Raw genomic sequence first — 21,121 nt, 5'->3', positions numbered from 1 at the left:
TGCCCCGCAGGCGGCTCCAATGCGAGGCACGCTGTTCGGTTTTAGAATGCGCCGTGTGGCGGCCAAGCCGGGATTAGGTGCACCCCCTGACGCCTGGCTCGGAGACTCTTTTTCCACTACATCAGTCTGGCCCTTTAAGAATGATGTGCCCGACGTGGGGGCGAACCCATGACCCGGAGATCAAGTGTCTCAGGCCCTGCAATGAGCCTGGCCGGCGCCAGGGCTGAAGGATGTCCTCCCTCTCTCTGCACCCCACCTGCCCGAGGGCACACCCGGGACCAGGGCTGGCAAGGACGCTGTCTCCTCTGCGTCCCCTCCTGACGGTAACCCCTCATTTCCTCGCTCGGCAGAGGCTGCCACCGAGTGCTCCCGGGAGCACGGCTGTGAGCTTGACCCTGGACCCGCGGTGGCCCCCTCTGCGGTGAGAGCCTCATGACCTTAAGACCCGTAAGCAGGCGCGTGAATGCCCACGGCCGGGAGCTCCGGAGCCCGCAGATCCCTCCAGCACGGACACGGGCGTCACGCTGGCACCCCCAGAGGTCTGGGCAGGGGACCTCGTAGCCGACCAGCTGTGGCGCATGCGTGAAAATATCCCCGATCCCAGAGAAATGACATTAAACACGGGGAGTGGGCTCACTGTAGTAGGAAGCCGCTTTCAAATTCATCCACGTTTCCATGACTTCTTTCAGTGGATGAGGTTCCTTTTTTAAAAAAATTATATTTTTATTGTTGATAGCATTCCAGATGTCTCCCATTTCCCCTCACTTACCTCCCTCCTCCCAGCCCCTGCCCACCTCCCCCAGGTCTTCAGCACCCTCTTGCCCGTATCCAGGGGCTCTACATATACGTATATACGTTCTTTGGTTTCTCTCTTCTCGTCCCCCAAACCCCACATCAAGGTATGTCAGTATGGCCCATCCTCCCTGCTTTGGGTCTTACTGTGTTGGTCAAGAGGGTTTCTTGACTAGGTGCATGAATTCTTCATAACAATACACACATGTTGTGCGTAAGGGCACATGTGTCTATTTCTGGAGAGAGGAGCCAATAGCCCTCATCTGATTCAGTGTCGCAGAAAGGTATGAATCCACGTGCCATTTGCCCAGCTATTGTCTCAGGCCCGGTTTGTTCACATGGATAGGCTACACCCGTGGTCGGCAAACTGCGGCTCGCGAGCCACATGCGGCTCTTTGGCCCCTTGAATGTGGCTCTTCCACAAAATACCACGGCCGGGGCGAGTCTGTTTTGAAGAAGTGGCGTTAGAAGAAGTTTAAGTTTAAATAATTTGGCTCTCAAAAGAAATTTTAGTCATTGTACTGTTGATATTTGGCTCTGTGGACTGATGAGTTTGCCGACCACTGGGCTACACTTACATTGTGCATGCGAGTCTGCGCCTGAAGATCACGTTTACATTTTGTTGATGACGTAGCTGGGTATAAAAGTTTTAGTGTGAAGATGATGCTCCCTCAGGATTGTGATGTTATTGCTGCATTGTTTGCAGCGTTGGGTGTTGCCATCCTGACTAGTTATGTCTTCCGTGCTCCTTTCTTTTTGTCTATCTCTAGAAGCCTTCAGCGTTTCTTCTGCGTTGTCGAGGGTAGCGGGCAGGAACGTAGAGTGCGCGCCAGGTAATTCAGCAGAAGGAATTTACAAGGAGAGACTAACGTTAAGGTGTAGGAAGAGTTGAAACGCCAAATAGGAGAGGAGGGCGAGCTGGAGATTAGCACCAAGCGATGACCACCCCGAGAGCTAGGAGGACCAGGGAAGAGAGCGTTTCACCGGCATCCGAGAGGGAGGCCTCTCGCGGGAGCTGGAAGCACGGAGGAAACTCAGCCGCAGCCGGAGATGCCAGCGAAGGCAGAGAGAGCGGGAGGGACACCTCAGCTCCCCCGTTTCCTGCTTCCCCCCAGGATCCTTGTCTGGACCCACCCGGAGTCAGCTGGGAGGGACACGCACCTGCAGGGCCCTCCTCCTCTGATGCGGGACGGAGCGAAGCCGGGCAGTGAGGGGCGGACGGTTGGCGCCCCGGTGTTCTGATTTAACAGGGATGTTCCTGACGTGGGCCTTTCAGAAATCGTCGTGCAGGGCACTTGGTTTGCTCTTTCTGGAAATTTAGAACTTGGATTCTCCTGGGTTAATTCTTTAATTTTCTCTCCTATTTTCCAGTTCTGCCTTTTCCTTTTGTTTTTGGAGAGATTGCCTCAATTTTATCTCCCAGCATGTCTCTTGAATTTTTAATTTATGCTAGCATATTTTTAATTTCTAAGAGCTCTCTCTTATTCTCTGAGTGCCTTTTAAAAGAAGAAACACACACCCACCCTGACCTTGTTTCTTAAATGTAATCTCTTATTTTTCGGAGTATACCTTTTCATTAGTTCTAGAATACACTTCTTTAACATTTTAACTTTATCTAAAGTTGGGATACATTTTTTTAATTGGTGGGCTGTCATAATTTTTGTTTCTAAGGGCATGTGAAACAAAGGGGCTTATAATTTCTGATACCTAACATTTATTGAGACAAGGTGTTTTTTTTTAAGTTTTCTTTTACTTGAAAGAAATTGCTTATTTCTTTCAAGTTTCTTTTAAAAATAATACTTTTGTATTTCATAATACAAGCTTTTCTTAAACTGTTGGCAGTCCACAGCTGTCTGTTGAGCCATTAAAGAGCTCTCCGGAACATCTGGGTGTATGAGAACGTTCATTTACTGTCATTGTAGTCAGGATTTTGGAGAAAATATTTTTCAGTAAAATTAAATTTATTGGAGTGACATTGGTTAATACATCATATGTTTCAAGTGTACAATTCTGTAATACATCACCTGTATAATGTGTTGTGTGCTCACCACCAAAGTCTAGTCTCTTTCCCTTAGCATACATTTATCCCCCTTTGCCCTCTTTATCACCCCACCTTTCTTCCCCTCTTGTAACCACCATGCTGTTGTTTGTGTCTGTGAGTTGTTTGTTCATTTGTTGCTTTCTGTTTTATAGCCCACATATGAGTGAAATCACATGGTTCTTGTCCTTGTCTGTCTGACTTATTTCACTTAGCTCGATACTCCCAGGCCCGTGTTGGCACAAATGGCAGTATTTCATCCTTTCCTATGGTTGGGTAATAGGGAACGTGTGTTTAAATGGTGGTGATTTACCAGAAGTCTCTCTGGATTGTTGAATCTCCATACCATGCAAGTGTTCAGAAATGGTGGCTCCATCTTTTTTTTTTGGGGGGGGGGGGTTGGGGGGGTCATCTTGTTATATTAAAATCAAGGAAGGAAGAGGGAAAGAGTGTGTTTTTGAGAGAGGGAGCCAGCACGGTTCTTTTGGGCCAGAATGCTCTAGCTCCTTTAGAAATTCCCATTTGGTTACAGTTTCTCTTCTGATGCTTATTTTTTCTGATTTACTAACTCAGTGCTTACTTTCTTACCCTCACACACATGCCTGACTTCTGTCATTCTTTCAAAGTAATTGTACAAAAGCAGCATATATTAACAATAATGCATACTCCCCAAGAAAAGGCTTGTTCTTTTACAGGCTTGTCATTCTGGTGTGTGAAGACTTTATTTTACTTTATGTCCAGAGCTAACACAGTTCCTTAATTAAAGCTCTTATGCCAGTTGCACTAGAGAAAAAGAACATATATAGGAACATCATCTAGAAATTCCGTTGTCCGTGTAAGTAAAAGTTTAGGTTTTAAAAATGGATTTTAAAAAGGCCAAGTTGACTCAGTCGTAAAGTTAAAAAATGGGAAACTTACATAAAAATAATCAGAGCCTTGCCAGTGTTGCTCAGTGGTTGAGCATTGACCTATGTATGAACCAGGAGGTCTCAGTTCGATTCCCAGTCAGGACACATGCCCGGGTTGTGGGCTCCATCCCCTGTGTGGGGTGTGCAGGAGGCAGCAGATCAGTGATTCTCTCTCATCACTGATGTTTCTCTCTCTCTCTCCCTCTCCCTTCCTTTCTGAAATCAATAGAAATAAATTAGAAAATAATTAGACCTGCTCGTGTCCTGGCAGGTTATCTGTAATGTATCACGATGCATTGTTAGACGTTTTACATCCTTTCTAGAACCCATTAGGACTCTCTTATTGGAAAACAGAATACTTCAGAGGAAAATTGAATAAACAATGGGCGACATACATGCTAAGCGAGTTCCACGGGGGCTCCGTTCGTTACCTTTCAATGCAACGTTCCATGGCAGAGCCCATCTCTCCTGGACAGGACCCACTTCCTAGTAACCTCCAAGGTCGCCGACAGCATCATGGCAGAGCCAAGGGCAGTCTGGCTGCAAGGCGCTGTGGGGAGAAGGCGAGGAAGGCAGAGCTCCCGACGCCGGGCCATCACAGGGGACTTGGGCTGAGAATGCCCGTGGCTGGGTCCGTTTGCTCTTAGGGCTCCTCTGCTGTAAAACCCACCACCTCCAGCGGCTTTCACATTCCCAGGTTTCTGTTGTTAGCTGAAAGAATTTCTAAATTTCTTTAGTCTTTTTTTTTTTTTTAAATATATCTTCATTGATTTCAGAGAAGAAGGGAGAGGGAGAGAGAGAAACATCAATGATGAGAGAGAATTATTGATCGGCTAACCTCCTGCACCCCCCCACTGGGATCCAGCCCACAACCCGGGCATGTGCCCTGACCGGGAATCGAACCGTGACCTCTTGGTTCCCAGGTTGACGCTCAGCCACTGAGCCACCACGGCCGGGCTCTAACTTTAGTCTTAATTGAGAGGCTGCGTTTCCTGGTCATTATCTGGGTATGGGTTTTACTTCTCCTCTATTGAAAGATCACAGTGCAACAATCACTACCTCCCCGCTCCTGCCCTCCCCCCTTCATCTTAGGATAATTTTATTTCAATAAGGTAGTCTCCTGCCTGTGACATTTCATCAGAAAGCTCGCTTGGACGTTGTCATGACTCCAGCTTTAGAAGACAAAGGACCACCTTTGCTTCAGCTCCGAACCGGTGGCCACCCCGAGGCGTGCAGCTGTTTGCGGGCGCGAAGCTCCCCTTTGTGGCCCCCGGTCCGGAGTCGCAGTGTTTTCTCCCGTTTGCGTGGCGAGGATACGGCTGCGAGACGCAGAGTTAGAGCCCAGTTTCTAAGAGGGGATCCAGAGTGTTTTCTGTTTCTATTTAGTATTTTTCCAATTAACCTCAGAGGTGGCCTTTTGTTGTTATTGTTGTCTGAGGAAGGTGTTTTAATTACAAAGAGTGTGCAGAGTCCTTTTTTTAAAAAAATGAAATAATGCGCATCCTGAGTGCTTTCGCTTCCCAGTTCGGTTTTGTACTTCTTAATGCGACCTCTGTTCTGGGCGCGGGCAGAACCTGCCAGGGCTGTTTTTATTCCTAACCAGGTGTTCTGAGCCGGCGGGGATTTTATAACCGTGGCTATTTGCTCGCTTGAGGTTAGCAGGCCACCCATAGCTTGTTTTTTCTCCTTATTTAAAAGTTGAGAATTGAAGTAATTAAACAAATATTCCAGCGGCGTGGGGAGCACAGTAGCATTGTCAGGGAGGCGGGGCGTCCGCCCAGGTCTCCGTCTGCCCTGGGTGCGAGAGGGGAGCCCCGGAGCCGGCGATTTCCGCGGCCAAGGTGTTTGCACAGAGACAGGGCTTAATAAATCATTGTTTAGATAGGCCAGACATTACACTTTGGAAAGTCCACAACGTTGCAAAACAACGCTCTCATTTCCTGCGATGAGGGGCAGGCCGGGCGGGCAGGAAGCTGTCTGAACCACTGCTGCTGCACAGAAGCCGGGCGGGAGGTGACATCGGTTGAAAAATGATCAGATCGTCAATAACATCTGGGCCAGACACGTCACCCCCCTCCTGTCTTACCTAATACCATGTGATTGGGGCTGTGTGCTCTTTCCGAAATTTTGAAAAGTTAGCTATTCATCAAAGCCAATGAAAAGGGGAAAAATCGCAGTCGATAAAGGCCCTGTTTGCCCCGCCCCCGGTGAGGTTGTGCACAGGCGGGCTTTTGTGTCTGCGCAGCACCATCTGAATAGAAGGAGACCCCCCCCTGCTCTGCCACCCCCCCTTTGCCCTCACCCCCTTTCTTTAAAGCCAGCCAGAGAATAATTTGTCCAAATGAAAAGGCCCTTTCAGGCACGGGAGGGCTTTGCTAATTGTATTTGAAAGAATAAAAGCAAACCACAAGTTGGCGTTGAACAACAGAAAAATAACGAGTTCACATGCCAACATATTAATCAGATTAGTTTTATTAGGAACATGCAATCAGGCGGCCGGCACCGCCAGAGGGGTGACTCATTAAGAGCCATTCTTTTTGCCTCGCCAAGGAACTATCACTGGGCTTTCAGAACACGTGGAAATGAAGATGTGCTGAAATCGGAGGAGAACAGATGAAATGAAAGAGAAAGTTGCTTTCAGGTTGCTCACTCCTGTAACGTGTCGAGAGCGTTCCTGGTGCTCCGTGAGAAGGTGGAGCAGACCTGGGCACCTCCCGAGGAAAGCTGTTTTGTTTGGTTGTGAATCTGTTTCCATTTGCACGTGACCTCCACCTCATGGCCGGTGTGGGTGGAGTCGCGGCAAGAACGTGTTGGTCTGGCCGTGACCTGAGAGTGCTCCAGGGAGGGCCGTGAGCCTGTGAACAGGCCCCTTCCCAGCTATGGGCTTCGCTTCGCCCTTTTGACAGACAGACACTGTGGTTGTCTCCCGTCATGTTTGGGGACGGGATTTCAGCTAGAAAGCTGTTTTGCAATCACAGTGGCAATGTACTCAAATGTGCACGGCTCAACTAGCAATGCAGCGTGCAAATGCACTTCACCGTGGAAAGGCTAAGCTGTTATACCCTCCCCTCCCCGATCCCCCTAGTAGAAGGGCATTTCAGCACACTTGGCCACATTCTTCACATGGAAACACAGGCGAACTTCTTAGAATGGACGGGTCACTTCACGTACGGGCTGCAGGCCCATCAGCAGGGGCGGCTGCAGAAGGAGCACGCGTGGGCGCGGACGACCGTGCCCATCGGAGTGAGTGAAGAAGCTCGAGGCACACTAGGGAGGGGGAACGCCCAGATTTCTTTCGTTTCTCCTGCCTTTCTCCTCCTTCCCCGTGCCTCTGTGCTCCTGGGGCCGCGGGGGCTCAGCACCCCTCCTTCTCCTTGGGGGGGAACTCATGCACACAGAGCTGTGGGGGCTCAGCAGGTTAGCTTCGCCTCACATGGCATTTCCAGGAGGAGCCTGGACGAGGAAGGCTGCAGGTAAACGGACCTAAAGGAGCTACTCTTCTGTCAGGGGGAGGAGACGAGAGAGTGTCTCAAACGCCAGGATTTATCTTTTTTTAATATTTTCATTGATTTCAGAGTGGAAGGGAGAGGGGGAGAGAGAGAGAAACATCGATGATGAGAGAGAATCATTGAACGGCTGCCCCCTGCACGCCCCACTCTGGGGATCAAGACTGCAATCCAGTCCTGTGCCCAGACCGGGAATCGAACCGCAGGTTGGTGCTCCACCGCTGATCCCTGCCTGCGGGCAGGATGTATGCTTTCCCCAGGAGCGCTCTGCCCAGGAAGCGGTTCCGGAGGCCACCCCCGGCTGGAGCAGCGTGGCGCTTCCAGAACTGAACCCCCTGACGTGGAGGTTTGCCTTTCACTACCAGGGCTGCAGCAAAAAGACTCTGCCTTGCGCGTAATTTGCCAGGCCCCGGCGGGAATGCCCGTGTGTGCAGCCTTCCAGCTTGCAAGAGGGGCGGCCAGCTGGCCCCTGCCAGCTCCGCGGCCACCGCGCTCACAGAGGGCTCCGGTGTCTGATGCGGGCAGCGGCCGCAGGGTTTTAAAGTCTCGGGGCAGAGTTCTGGCTCAGGAGGCCTGGCCGGTGATGCTGCTGTCCGCGTGGGTGGATGTGGTGAGGTGCCCAAGGCAGTGGTTCAATAAATATTAATTGATGGGCATTAAAACAATCGATGACCCCGGGGCATGCCAGCTTGTGTGCCAGCGACTTTAATCTGTGAAATGGAGAAAACCACACCGAGTTGCTCTTGGAAGTTATGAAAAATGATTGTAAAGGGGTTTATAAGCGCAAGCGCTGTGAGCGACAGTGTCCAAAGAAAACAGCCCGGCCGCCGGGAGCCGAGCATCCCCGTGGCCTGCACGCAGCGCACAGCAACAGTTTTCAGCGACACCCTTTCTGGGCTCCGGCCAATGGTCAAAGGAGAGGAACCAGAATAACGTGTTGCTGGGGACTCACCCCCCTTCCCAGGTAGGAAATTTGAAAGTAGCTCACGCTGTAGGAAGTTATTTTGGCTTAGTCTTTATCTTCTGCTCTTTCCCCACTCCTCGAGTGAACTTGGCTTCATTTTGCAAAGTTCTAGAAAGCTCCCCCCTGCCCCCCCCCCCAACAGGCTATGATATAAAGGTAGGGAGGAGGTGAGCAGAGGATTTCTTTTTTTTATTATAAACGTTTGCCAGTTGACCTAAATTTGGGGACCTGGATAATTCTTTGCCCAGTTATCTTATGTGGGATGATGACTAGATCCCCGAAATCAGCCGTGTTTCTACCCCATCCTGTGGACTGTAAAGAGCTTTAATTCATTAGTAAACAGCCCTGCGTTGGATGGCACCCAAATTTGCCCACTGCTGCCCTACAAGTTGCATTCATTTTGATTTTAGGCCATTCTTTCTTTTCCGCACTCAGCAGCGACGTATATTTACGGTAACCATATGTCCGGGAATTTCTCGGGTGGACTAGATAGCAGACAAGTCCCGTACCCGCTAAGTGCACGCGTGTCTGTGTTGACTCCTTGACCCCGAGTGTTGCTGTGCAGATGGTAAAGCCCGCAGATGGCTGTTGAGCAGAGCTGTACGCATGCCTCCCTGCACCCACCGAGTCCCTCCTCTGGGCCAGGCATGGTGCCAGGCCCTGTGAGGAGCGTTCACACCCGGCGGGTGTCTCTTGAAGGCTGGGTAAGAAGAGACGGGTACAGAAGAGCCTCCCAAATGAGGCCAAGAGGGAAGCCAAGCTTAGACGAAGGGCTGCATGGGACCCATTCAGGGAGCAGCAGAACAGCCTGGCTTGAAGGGGGATTTGTAGATGAGTAGTTGGGAAAGGCCCCCCTCTCTTTTGAAATCTGCCTCTCCCCTGCTGCCAAGACACCGCCGTCTCCAAGCTCTGCCTACACTGCTCGTCTTCCCGTGTGACTCCTCTTTTCCACTCGCTCGGCAAACATCAGTGTTTCCCAAGCTTCTTCCCTTGGCCCTCTTCTCTCCGAACATATTTCCGGGCAGCACGTCCACTCGCCTGGGTGGGATTTTCGTCCCAGTGCGGGGCACACCTAAATTTATATCTCTGACTCCAACCTCTCCGAGTGGCGGGACCCCGCTCCCAAGTCCCACTGGCCTCTCTGCCTGAATCACACCGTGTCTACCCGTCTCATCTTCCCGTTGACCTGCTCCGTTCTGAGCTCTCCGGAGCAGAGAGAGGAGTCAGGAGGATGGCAGTCTGAGCTCCGAGAACTTGTTCTGCACAGGGAAGTGGGGAGTAGGAGATTGGCGTCAAATGATTTTCAAGGGCTGTGACAGGAGAGCAGCCTCCGTGCTGATAAGGTCAAGGGTCTTGTTCGTCAAAGGTTGGTCTGGACCAGAGGAACCTTGGTGCCCCATCCCTCACACCTACTGAATCAGACCCTGCATTTGAATAAGTTCCCTGGTGAATGTATGGTCTAGGGCCGTGGTGCGCGGACCACTGGTGGTCCATGAGGTCCGAAAGGTTGGCGACCGCTGGTCTAGGGTATGTGTAGGAGAGAGTGAGTTGATGAAACTGAGTGGAGATGAAGTTTACCAAACAATGGTGGTCGGAGAACTAGAGGCTATGGTGCTGAATGAATGGATAGGGACATTGCATGCACAGGGACATCGGAATGGCCCAGTATGAATGCAATAATGTGGGTGGAGAGGAAGAATGTGAGCTGACTGCCAACCTCCTTAATGCATTCTCTATGCCCTGGGGGCGAGGGAGGGCCGTTGCAGGAGATGACAGTGATGTTTGACAGGATTTTTGACGTCTTAGCTCCGTGAGAACAGAGTCTCTGACTAGGATTTTTCCATATTTCAGCTCTTAAAAAAATATAGCAGGTCCTTAAATAATGACATTATGAGCAGTAGGCTCCAGGAGATTAACCCACATTCACCCCCCCTTCATCCCCACTTTTACGTCAATTTACATGAAAAAAAAACAACAACAACCCTGGAGCTGACTTTAACAATCTGGTATCCAATACCATCTTTTTCTTTCCTTTGGTCCTATTTTCCTGACAGTCAATTAAAACTGTGTTTGCTAGGGCAAACTTTCTCATTCTTCTTTCCTCCCTCCTGATATGCAGGTAACATCTTGGCCATCTTATGCATGGCAGAGAAGTCATAGTAAGTCTTGAAATAGGAGGCTGTTCATCTTGGTTCACTATCTCTGAGTGAGTTTGGTCTTCAGGGAGTTGCCTGGCTTGATAAACACATTAACGCTGTGGGCGCAGGTGCTGGGTAGGAGACGGACCACTTGAGGTCCCCTTGCAGCTCTGTCTTCACTCTCTGTGCGACGTTGAGTGAGCTAGGCAAGTGTGTGGCTCCACTCTCCCACTTACACAATACGCTGGTTGGCCTATATGAGCTCAAAATTCCCTTCAAGTCGTAAATTTTTGCGTTTCTGCCATTCTTTTGGGGTGTTATGAAATGCCTATGAGGTTAAAAGAATGCATCTCCCTAAGACATGTACCCAGGGGTCTCTCTTGTGTTGTGGCAAGTATATTTATTAGGCTCAGTGTCATTCGACCTTTAAAATATTGGGACTAACTCCATGATAGTCCTGCTACATCTGCATCTAGAACACTCTGCCTGGTTTTGGTAACGTTCTTAAGAGAAACCAGTCTCCTCACATTAGTAGGGTATGTTAGCCCTAAACATTTTTTAGAAAAAGAAATGTAGTTCCTTTTAATTGCCCAAGGGGATGAAACAATTTTCTTATGAAATAGACTGAAAAAGATCAATCTCTTCAAAATGTTTAAGATGTGGCATGATCCAACCTGTGAAGACTCTGGGGCTTTCCTTGAAATTTGAAGACTTAACTGAATTCTCAAGCTGTAGACCTGAAGGGATACTTTCAGGATAATTACAAGGAATGCCTATTTTTCCTGGTAGTTAGTGAGCATGTGAAACTCATTACTTGCATAGTTTCCAAAAGCTGTCTTAAATGGGTTCCAGAACGATTTAGATCTGCTCATCACGATGGGTCCCAAGTGGGATGAAGATCGTGTTGATCACTTGGTGTGTTGCTTTATTCTTTGAGGTTGATATCGTTTAATGTCTTTTTCTAAAAAGGCTTTTTAAAAGAATAATTATTGGTTTAAAATGAAAAAAAAATTGGTTAAATGATAGAAAACACAAAACAGGACAAAACATGAATGTTGACCTTATGTATTTTCATATGTTCCAATAGCACCAACTGTGGAAAGGCTTCCACAATTTTCCAGGTTTTGCTTATTCATATAGGGAATTGATTAATAAAGAAAACATTTTATTATGGGAATTTTAAAAATATACAAAAATAGTGAGTGCGATGTAGTATACCTCCATGTCCCTATCACTCAGCTTCAACAATTTTCAGCTCAGTCTGATCTTATCTATACCTTTTCACCACCATTACCCCAACTCCCTGATAATTCTGAAGCAAACCCCGGGCACCCCCATTTCCTCTGTAAGTATTGTAGTATGGATCTAATAGGTAAGGCTCTTTATTATTTTATTAAAATAAAGTTATGTGTCTTGACTAGCGTGAGTAATGCTGCCATGAACATCGGGTGCAGATATTTCTTTGAGATACTGATCTCACTTTCTTCAGATGTATACCCGGAAGTGGGATAGCTGGATCAGATGGTGGTTCTGTTTTTAATCCTTGGAGGAAGTGTCATACTCTTTCCATAATAGCTCCACCAATTTACACTCCCACCAACAGTGCACAAGTTTTCCTTTTCCCCCACATTTTCACCAATACTTGTCACCTCTTTAAAAAAAAAATAACAATAGCCATTCTAACAGGTGTGCATTGATATCTCATTGTGGTTTTGACTTACATTTCCCTGATGATTAGTGACGTTGAACACCTTTTCATGTATCTGTTGATCATCTGTATGTCCTTTTTGGGAAAAAAAATGCCTATTTAGATCCTTTGTTCATGTTGTTAATCAGATTGTTTTTACGTTTGCTATTAAGTTGCATGAGTTCCTTGTATATTTTAGATATTAAACCCATTATCAGATATAAGGTTTGCAAATATTTTCTCCCATTCCATAGATTGCTTTTCATTTTGTTGGTGGTTCCCTAGCTGTGCAGATGCTTTTTAGTTTGATGTAGTCTCACTCGTTTATTTTTGCTTTCATTGCTTGTGCTATTTGGTGCCATTTCCAAAAAATCTATTGCCACGAGCAATATCAAGGACCTTTCCCCCTGTTTTTTTCCCCTCCAATAGTTTTATGGTTTCAGGTCTTACATTTCTTTAAGTGTTTAATCCATTTTGAGTTAATTTTTGTGAGTGGTATAAGATAGGTGTTCAATTTCATTCTTTTGCATATGGCTACCCAGTTTTCCCAGCACCATTTATTCAAGAGACTATCCTTTCTCCATTGTGTATTTTTGGTTTCCTTGTAAAAAATTAGGTGACCATATCTGTGTGGGTTTATTTCTGGGCTCTTCATTCTGTTCTATGGGTCTACTTACCTGATTCTATGCCAGCATCATAGTGTTTTGATTACTATAGCTTTGTAATGTAGTTTGAAATCAGGAAGTGTGATGCTTTCAGCTTTGTTTTTCTTTCTCAGTATTGTTTTGGCTATTCAGTGTCTTTTGTGGTTCCACACAAATTTTAGGTTTTTTTTCTTGTTTTCTTTATGTGAATAAGACCACTGGAATTTTGATAAGAATTGTATTGACTCTGTGGATTGTTTGAGATAGTATTAGGATCTTAACAATATTAATTCTCCTAATCCAAGAACATGGGATATTTTTCTATTTATTTGTGTCCTCAGTTTCTCTCATTAATGTCTTATCGTATTCAGTGTACAGATCTTCCACCTCTTTTGTTAAATTTATTCCTAAGTATTTTATTGTTTTTGATGTAACCATTCCTTATTACTGTTACCATATTTGTTTTACTCATTCTTGAATTCATTCTTGAGTGGAATCATGCTGTATTGTGTCTGGCTTCTTTCACTCCATGTACTGCTTTTGTGATTTTGCATGGTATTGCATGTATTAATATTCATTTTCCTCTCTTTTTAAGTTGCTGAGTAATATTTTATTGTATAAACATAAGTATAATTTGCTTATTTATTTTGTATCGATGGACTTCTTCCTCCCCAGTTTGGGACTATTATGACTACAGCTGCAATAAGCATTCTGGTATAAGTCTTAGAGTGGACATATATTTTCACTTTTATTGTTTGCATGAATACTTAGGAGTAGAATTGCGGGCCATAGCACAGATGTGTGCTTTATAAGAAACTGCCAACGCAGTATTGCTTTACATTCCCACCAGCAGTGTTTGTTGTGGATGATATTTTGTAGAGATTGTATTTAGTTCTGTTCCTCTGAAGGGGACATTTTGTGCTAGCACGCAGTTTGACTGACTAACCACGTTGAATTTTGGGAAGTGTGTTTTGTTTCGTTTTTAAAGAAGAAAGTGATTCTATTTTGGTTTGTTTTTAGTCTTAATCTTTGGACAAAGTCTTTACTTCTGAGGTGTAGCCCATATAGAGTCTTACTGGGAAGCCTGAGCTATTTCCCACATTCCTCTAACCTGGCGGCATTCAAGCTCCAAACTCCCTCTGTGCAGAGGGCAGCCATTCTCCAGCGGCAGCTTCTCCTGGGCGCCTTGGTGTGGACCTTGGGCATGCGCGATCAGAAGTCTTTCCCTTAGCAGTCGCCCTGGAACCAATTTGTATGGCAATCTCAACTTTGTGGGGCCCGGTCAAGAGCAGAGGAGTGTGTGAGAGAGGGCGTGGCACCGTTACAACAGGCATATGCTCTATTAGTTTTGTCATAGGGGGCTCTGTCAAACCCTCACTCAGAACCACTTACCCACTTCAAGTATAGCTGTAACACACTTCGTGATTTCCTCCCCCAGTTTACAGGACAAGAGAACAAGATGACCTGCTAGAGGCAGAGGGAGTAACAGGGGTGACAGGTGACAGCAGAGGCAGCCCCCCTGAGTGCAGTCTTCCTGTAGCAGAGGCAGGGCGAGGCCCAGGGGAACTAACAGACCTACCGCACGGCGTGCACATCAGGGAGCTTGTGGAGCGTCAGGGTGCGCAGGCGCAGCCGAGTAAACCAGGCCGTGAATGAAAGGTACACAGTTTGCACCAAGTGTGACACCGAGGAAAGGAGGAGTGAGGTGGTCCAGGGAAGGCTCGGGCGAGAACAAGTTTGAGCGGCTCACAGAAGGTGGATGCACCCATCGGGTCCTGGGAGGAAACAGAAGACACGCCGAAAGGTGCTGTTACACAGGTGTGTGCCCGGTGAAGGAAAATCACCAAAGGATGGCAAAGAACCGCTTCCTGCAGAAGTGGGAAGCTGCTCCCACCCCTAGGCCGGAAGGGGCAAGAAGAAGGAGGGCTTGTGCTCCACACTCACCAAGTCCAAGAACCCAGCTGCATGGAGCCCTCCACCTCGTTTCTCCTCACAGGCGGTCGGGCAGCGTTCCTGGCTGCATTTTGCTCTTGTGAATGGATGCCACATACCAGCATTGAGGCCCCATCCTCAGCACTGCTGTTCCATTCATTAAAGGGGCAGCTGGCTGCTGTGGTATAGCAGATGAATGAGAGGCCGTATTTGAATTAATGATCTTCCCAGGACTGTTTAATGATCCATTTCATTTATTCTTAAAATATATTTTTATTGATTTCAGAGAGGAAGGGAGAGGGAGAGAGAGATAGAAACATTGATGATTGAGAGAATCATTGATAAGCTGCCTCCTGCACGCCCCCCATTGGGGATCAAGCCCGCAACCTGAGCATGTGCCCTGACTGGACATCGAACCATGACCTCCTGGTTCATAGGTCGATGCTCAACCACTGAGCCACACCGGCCTGGCAGATCCATTTTGTTTGTGATGACGATAGAGAATGGTATCGTTCTGCTTCTACCCACACTTCAGGCTAAAAGACCTGAGTTCATGTGTCAGTCTAGGGCATTGCTACCGGGGCAGAGCTGAGCCCAGGATGGAGACAGTCATTTGGGCAAGTGAGGGCAAACCCCCACCCCCAGGGAGTCCTAACTTCAGAACAGGAGAAAGGAGTCTGCTGGGCCGTATGGCGGTGCTTTGGTCGAGCATAGAGCTGGACCCTGCTCTCTCCCTGACCTGCTACCTGACTCTCAGTAAGACACTTGCCCTTTGCATCGCCTCAGAGGTCAGCCAGGATAAGGGTGAAGATTTCCCACTGCACTCTCTTCCAGGCGGGCAGTGGCCTGGGGAGAATTCCGTGCAGGCAGCCCCTGTGCACAAGAACAATCGCTAAGTGTCTGTCAGGAAGAGGAAGGACCGCCTTTCTGGTGCGGAGGAGGTTGTGACACCACTTGATTTATGGAGTTCCTGCTCTTACTTTAAATTGTAGATTTTTTAATTTTATGATTCAAAAGAAAATTGAGTGAAAACAGGTAGTATCCATGTTTTTATTGTACGGAGCTCATGTGCAGTGTTCATCAAATAAATAATATTCCTTAACTTTTTGCCTACATGCTACATCCCCAGCTCAAGTTCTTCTGCTGGCCACCATCTCCAGTGGCCTGGGCGGGGAGGACAAGGTCCATTTTCAGGATCAAACTGCTAATTAGACAACATGCTGCTGCCATTATGCCTGCTGTGATGGGGAAAGGCAGGTCTTGAATCCATTTTTCCTCTTACCTTCCTGCCATCAAAATCTTCTCTTCCGTGGAATGGAAGGTTAAGGGTCATGTCTTTTCAAAAGACTCGAGCTCAGCCGGCGTGGCTCAGTGGTTGAGCATTGACCTATGAACCTGGGTTCCATTCCTGGTCAGGGCACATGCCCCAGTTGTGGGCTCAATCCCCAGTGGGGGGCGTGCAGGAGGCAGCCAATCAATGATTCCCTCTCATCATTGATGTTCCTATCACTCTCTCCCTCTCCCTTCCTCTCTGAAATCACTAAAAATATATTTTCAAAAAGACGAAAGACTCTTGAGATATGCTGCCCAACTCTCCACTTTCTGTATTTGCTTTGGGAACCATTGGTTTAAGGGAAGGAAGACAGAGCCACCCTGTGCTATGCTTGAGTTCATTGAATACCACAGGCAAGATCTGCGGGCAGCCTGGCCTTGCACTGAGCTTTGGTAGCGTTCTGCCGGGACTCTCTGTGAGAGCTTTACAGGCTGCCTCACATACCCAGGCGACCTGGGAGGTGGATTACTGCTGTGTTCTTCACTATCACTGTACAAAACAGCTGAGACAGGCAACATCTTGGCTTACTTGTTTGGAACGCAAACATTGAGGAATTCCTCTACGAATTTGCCTCCCCAGAGAGAAATGAGAAAGATGCCACTCCTGTCACAGATGGGAGCCATGTCATGAATGGTCACTCTTTATGCTCAGTTAAGAAAAAATAGCAGGATTTCTATTTGGCTTTCCCCATGAGATGAAAAACACGCACTAATAAATAGACATGGCTGACAAGCGCAATCAGAGAGACAGGCCAAAGGCAAAAATGGCATTCTTCCACTTGGCATACCTGCCGCTGGCCAGCTCCAGAGGGAAAATCAAGAGAACTGAGATGAAATGGTGGGAGAGTTAATGCCAGCATGCTGCCCTGTTCTGGCAAAGTTCCCAGGATGAGTGGAAGATGGTGCGTGATTTCCATCTTGTTGGAATGATACACAGCACGATAGTGATCGCCCTGGGGCTTGTCCCTCATGATGGTCCACTTCCCAACCGCCTTGCGCAGACTCCCTCTACGTGTCCATATGGAGCTGTGACACTGTTTGTGTCCATATGGAGCTGTGACACTATTTGGTTGAGACTGTAAATCCCCAGGGCTCTTGAATTGCATTGTTCTGTTTGTTCAACATCTAGCAGGGATGGCTGCATTTAGGAATTTAATGAAGAATTATGGCTAATGACAGTAAGGAGGAGCTTTCTGGCTAAAATGATGCTAAATACTGGAGAGGTTGTACAGTCTGTCCGTCAGGATTTGAGGTCCAGGTGTTATTCTGACAGGCAGGGTGGGGGCAGACCAGATGACCTACTTCCTTTTAGCCTGGAGGTCCAGTGGAAACTGTTCCAAAGGCAACTTAATACTCTGGACTTCTTTCTCCCTTATTTTTTAAAAATTTGCACTTCTAATTTGCAGTGTCTATAATGTGCTAATGGGCTTTCCTCCCACTTAAAAACATGTGTGGATGTGAGAATGTTCTCCTGGAGAAAAGCAGGTCTCTAGGGTTTTGCTTCTGGCTCGAGGGCCTATGAGGTAGGTGTTATGAAACCTCCTCCGCAGCAGGTTGGGGTGCCAGTGAACCTCGGTGGGGTCAGCAGCTCTCCTGCTAATTTTGGCAAGAGAGGGAGACATTCAGCTACTTTAAAAGAAAGGAAGTACAACTTTCAATCTATTTGCAAATCAGGATAGGACAGGTTTTCAGACCTGGACATGGGCTTAGAACCAATCTATTCTCTTCTACCATTAAACCTGGAAGGAAAAATTAATCCAGGTTCATGTTTCTCAGCTCGATGATCGTTCTTTCCATCCTGGGTTGTAGAGGGGACAGTACAGAGGGCATATCAAGAAGAAGGAGGCCCAGCTGGCATGGCTCAGTGGTTGAGCGTCGACCTGTGAACCAGGAGGTCACAGTTCGAATCCCAGTCAGGGCACATGCCTGGGTTGCAGGCTTAATCCCCAGTGTGGGGCATGCAGAAGGCAGCCGTTCAATGATTCTCTCTCATCATTGATGTTTCTCTCTCTCTCTCCCTCTCTCTTCTTCTCTGAAATCAATAGAGATCTATTAAAAAAAAAAAAAAGAAAGAAGGAAGGGGAAGAGTCATATGAGGGTGGTGCTGGGGACATGGCCGATGCTTAAGGTGGCCAACAGAAGGTAGGTGTTATGATGGCCTTGGGTTAGGATTTTGGGAAGGCGTCAGAGGAGGAGGAAGAGTGGTGGAGGTACTTCGCAGTTGAAGCAGGGTTGTCCTAGGCTCTCCCGGAACAAGGAGTATGAAGGGAACAACCCTCAGGTACAGCATACAGGACGGTTGAGGGTGAGCGATGATGCCCTTTTGGTCTTCAAAGTAAGGAGAGGATTAGCCCAGAGCTTTTCTGAGCACCTTGCATCTTCCATATTCCATGACGCTGCGACTTCCCTCTGTAGCAGGCCGGTGTGCATATAATTATCAAAGAGGAGAAAGAGCTTTTGAAAAAATATGTCTAGTGGCCTGAGAATGAAGTTACACAGCCAAAGTTCACTTATTAAAACTCATTAACTCATCAGCATGCGTACTTTCTCAAGCCACAATGACTTCATGGTCTAAGTGAAAATTTCATATTCCTTTGGAAAATTTAATTAGCATAGCCGAATCAGCAGAAAATTATCTTTGACTAGTAGATGTTATTTCTACACATTCTGCTTTGCCTAAGAAAATAATGACTCTGAGACTTAAGCGTGACGGCTAAGAGCAAGAGCCATTGTCTACCATTTGCTTTCATGGTCCCAGGAATTGTGTTAGAGGTCTTACATGCCCTCATTCATTTAATCCCCAGAGGAGCTCTATGAGATGAATAGGTGCTAAACCCCCATTAATGAGGAAACTGAAGATCAGAGAGATTAAATAATGTGTCAGGGCTAGGATTAGATTTTGGGTCCAGCAGCTGATTCAGAACTCTCCTGTGAGCCAGCACGCTTTTCCATCCTCCACCCACCCCAGAGGGTCAGTGCAATTGACCAGCTTGGGCTGCACTCATCATACTTGGACAGAATTAAGGACTGGACCTTGAGGAAGGAAGAGAACTAGTTGGGGTGTCAAAGCATGAACGAAGAGCCTTAGTTTCCGTTAAGTATAAAATGGGTCAGTAAGATATGTTATACCGGTAAGTTGATTAATACCACTACTAGCAATTAGAAGCTAACCAGGGTCCCTCGCTTTATAATTCTCCATCTCTAGACAATAACGACAAAAACGAACAGTGAATACTGACTCTTTTACATCTATTGATTTGTTTAAACACAACAGCACTCCCCTAAGGTAGGTATGACTGTCTCCCTCATTTTCCAGACGGGGGAAACTGAGACCTCGCGTGGTGCAGAAACACAGCTAGGAAGGGTGAAGCTGGGCTCCCTACAATTACTCTGACCTGCCTCTCAGCAGTGGGCTTGGTCAAATCTCAATTATTTGCTTCTGGGACACAAACAGGACTTTATCGGCCCTTTGGGTGGGATGAAGCCAAGTAGAACTGGAAGTTGAACTGTGTGTTCTGTGAATGTTTTCGTATTTGAACTGGGGGCGGGGCAGGAAACAGCCTCAAAAGCCTCACCGTGATCATCCGTCCGTGGGATGCCCTGTGCGCTCTGCTGCGTGGTGTTCCAGTCCCGATGCTTTCTCCTGAAATAAGCCTCGGCTTTTCTTTGTACTTTTCATCAGTGTTTGTGAGCTACTCCAGGATTGTATTGGCTCATTTCATGTCTATTGAATGTTACGGTGGGCTTAAATGTGGTATTAGAACTTACAAATGCTGCTTATAGGAGGAAGTAAGGCTCCAAGGGGTTTCAGCGAATTTCCCAAGTTCACAGGAAGCTCTAAGTTTCTTGGGGGCATGGGCTACCTTACTGGAGCCAGGCCTTTTTCCTTCCTGTCCTTGGAGCTCCGCAGGGAGTGGAGCTGGGGAGTCCTGAGATGCACTGAAGCTACTCAGAACACAAATCAGAAAGAGAAACGAAGATGTCATTGCTACTAGAACAGAGAACATCAATGGCGGCAGGCAGGAATGGCGCAGTTCCTCTTTGCATCCTGAGCATTCTAGCAGGCATTCAATGCTATTTGAATATGTGTGAGTGGATCCCTACCGTTCTTTTAGTTAAGTTCCAAATTCGGAGCCTGGGGAGATCAGAGGGGCTGTAGAAGGCTGAGAACATCTCAAGGGGGAGGTGGGACTCAAGTTGGCTGGAGGCAGAGAGCCAGGCGGGGAAGGAGGGCACCTGTGCAAAGGGAACCGCGGGCAAAGGCTGATGCCCCTGGGATACGTAACCTAGTCAACAGGTACGGGTTTTCCAAATTCTGTAATATCTTGTCTGCTTTCCAAATCCCTAAACTGTGCAAAGGGTTTCCTCCCTAAGCCAGTGCCAGGAAAATCATGCCACCATTCTCCTTAGCTACGCCTCCGCCATGCTTGCAGGCCTGGAGTGTAACGTGTTAATCGTTTCGACTCGCTTATATGACTCCTCAACTTGAGTCACTTGGTGTTTGGTCTCACCCAACTGGGGTTTCCTTTCCAGGTGAACATGTTTGTCGAAGGGTTCCATGATGCCATTCTGCTCTACGTCCTGGCCTTGCACGAAGTGCTCAGAGCTGGCTATAGCAAGAAGGACGGAGGGAAAATTATCCAGCAGACGTGGAACAGGACCTTTGAAGGTGAGGATTCAGTCTTTACGTCGATGGCACTTTGAAGCTCATTGAGCTGCTTCTTGGCTGGTTCTGTTTTGCTCTTACCACCGTGGGACCTTGCTTTCCTCAGCTGTGCAGTGAGGATGATGAGTCAACATCAAGCCGGCCCACAGGCTTGCTGTGAAAGTTCAGTGAGATAAAGCACGTGCAAGTGCTGTGAAAGAGTCCCACTGAAACGGGAAGTGGCTTATCTCCTATTGGGCAACAACTTCATGTTTCTTAAAATGAATTCATCACAAGCCTCATTCACAACAAACCATCAATTTGTGAAGAGTTCTGTAGTCAGTTTTAAAATGAGAGATCCCAGATAGACATTTCTCTGTTCACACCTGAGTGGTTCGAGATGGTGAGCAGGTCTAGTGAGCCCTCACTTTTATTTTATTTTGAAAACGATGAAGATTAGCTGTGGCTTTCTTAACAACAACCAAAAAATGGCCCATCATCTCATCACTCAAGCAACCTCTGTTGACATGTAAAA

General features: G+C 47.4%; 1 protein-coding gene across 2 annotated transcripts in view; it reads left to right on the top strand.

Annotated features, from left to right (window-relative positions):
• Positions 1-21,121, top strand: part of NPR3 (natriuretic peptide receptor 3) — a 57,867-nt gene that overhangs the window by 25,314 nt on the left and 11,432 nt on the right. For both annotated transcript variants that reach the window (XM_054715338.1, XM_028130143.2), the window contains exon 4: positions 20,475-20,610. In XM_054715338.1, the coding sequence (XP_054571313.1) occupies positions 20,475-20,610 (136 nt within the window). The remainder of the gene's footprint in view (positions 1-20,474; positions 20,611-21,121) is intronic.

This window comes from Eptesicus fuscus, chromosome 4 (assembly GCF_027574615.1).
Source record: "Eptesicus fuscus isolate TK198812 chromosome 4, DD_ASM_mEF_20220401, whole genome shotgun sequence".
In the NCBI taxonomy this organism is placed as follows: domain Eukaryota; kingdom Metazoa; phylum Chordata; class Mammalia; order Chiroptera; family Vespertilionidae; genus Eptesicus; species Eptesicus fuscus.
Note: the sequence above shows the minus strand (reverse complement) of the source record. Positions and strands in the feature narration are given on the sequence as shown.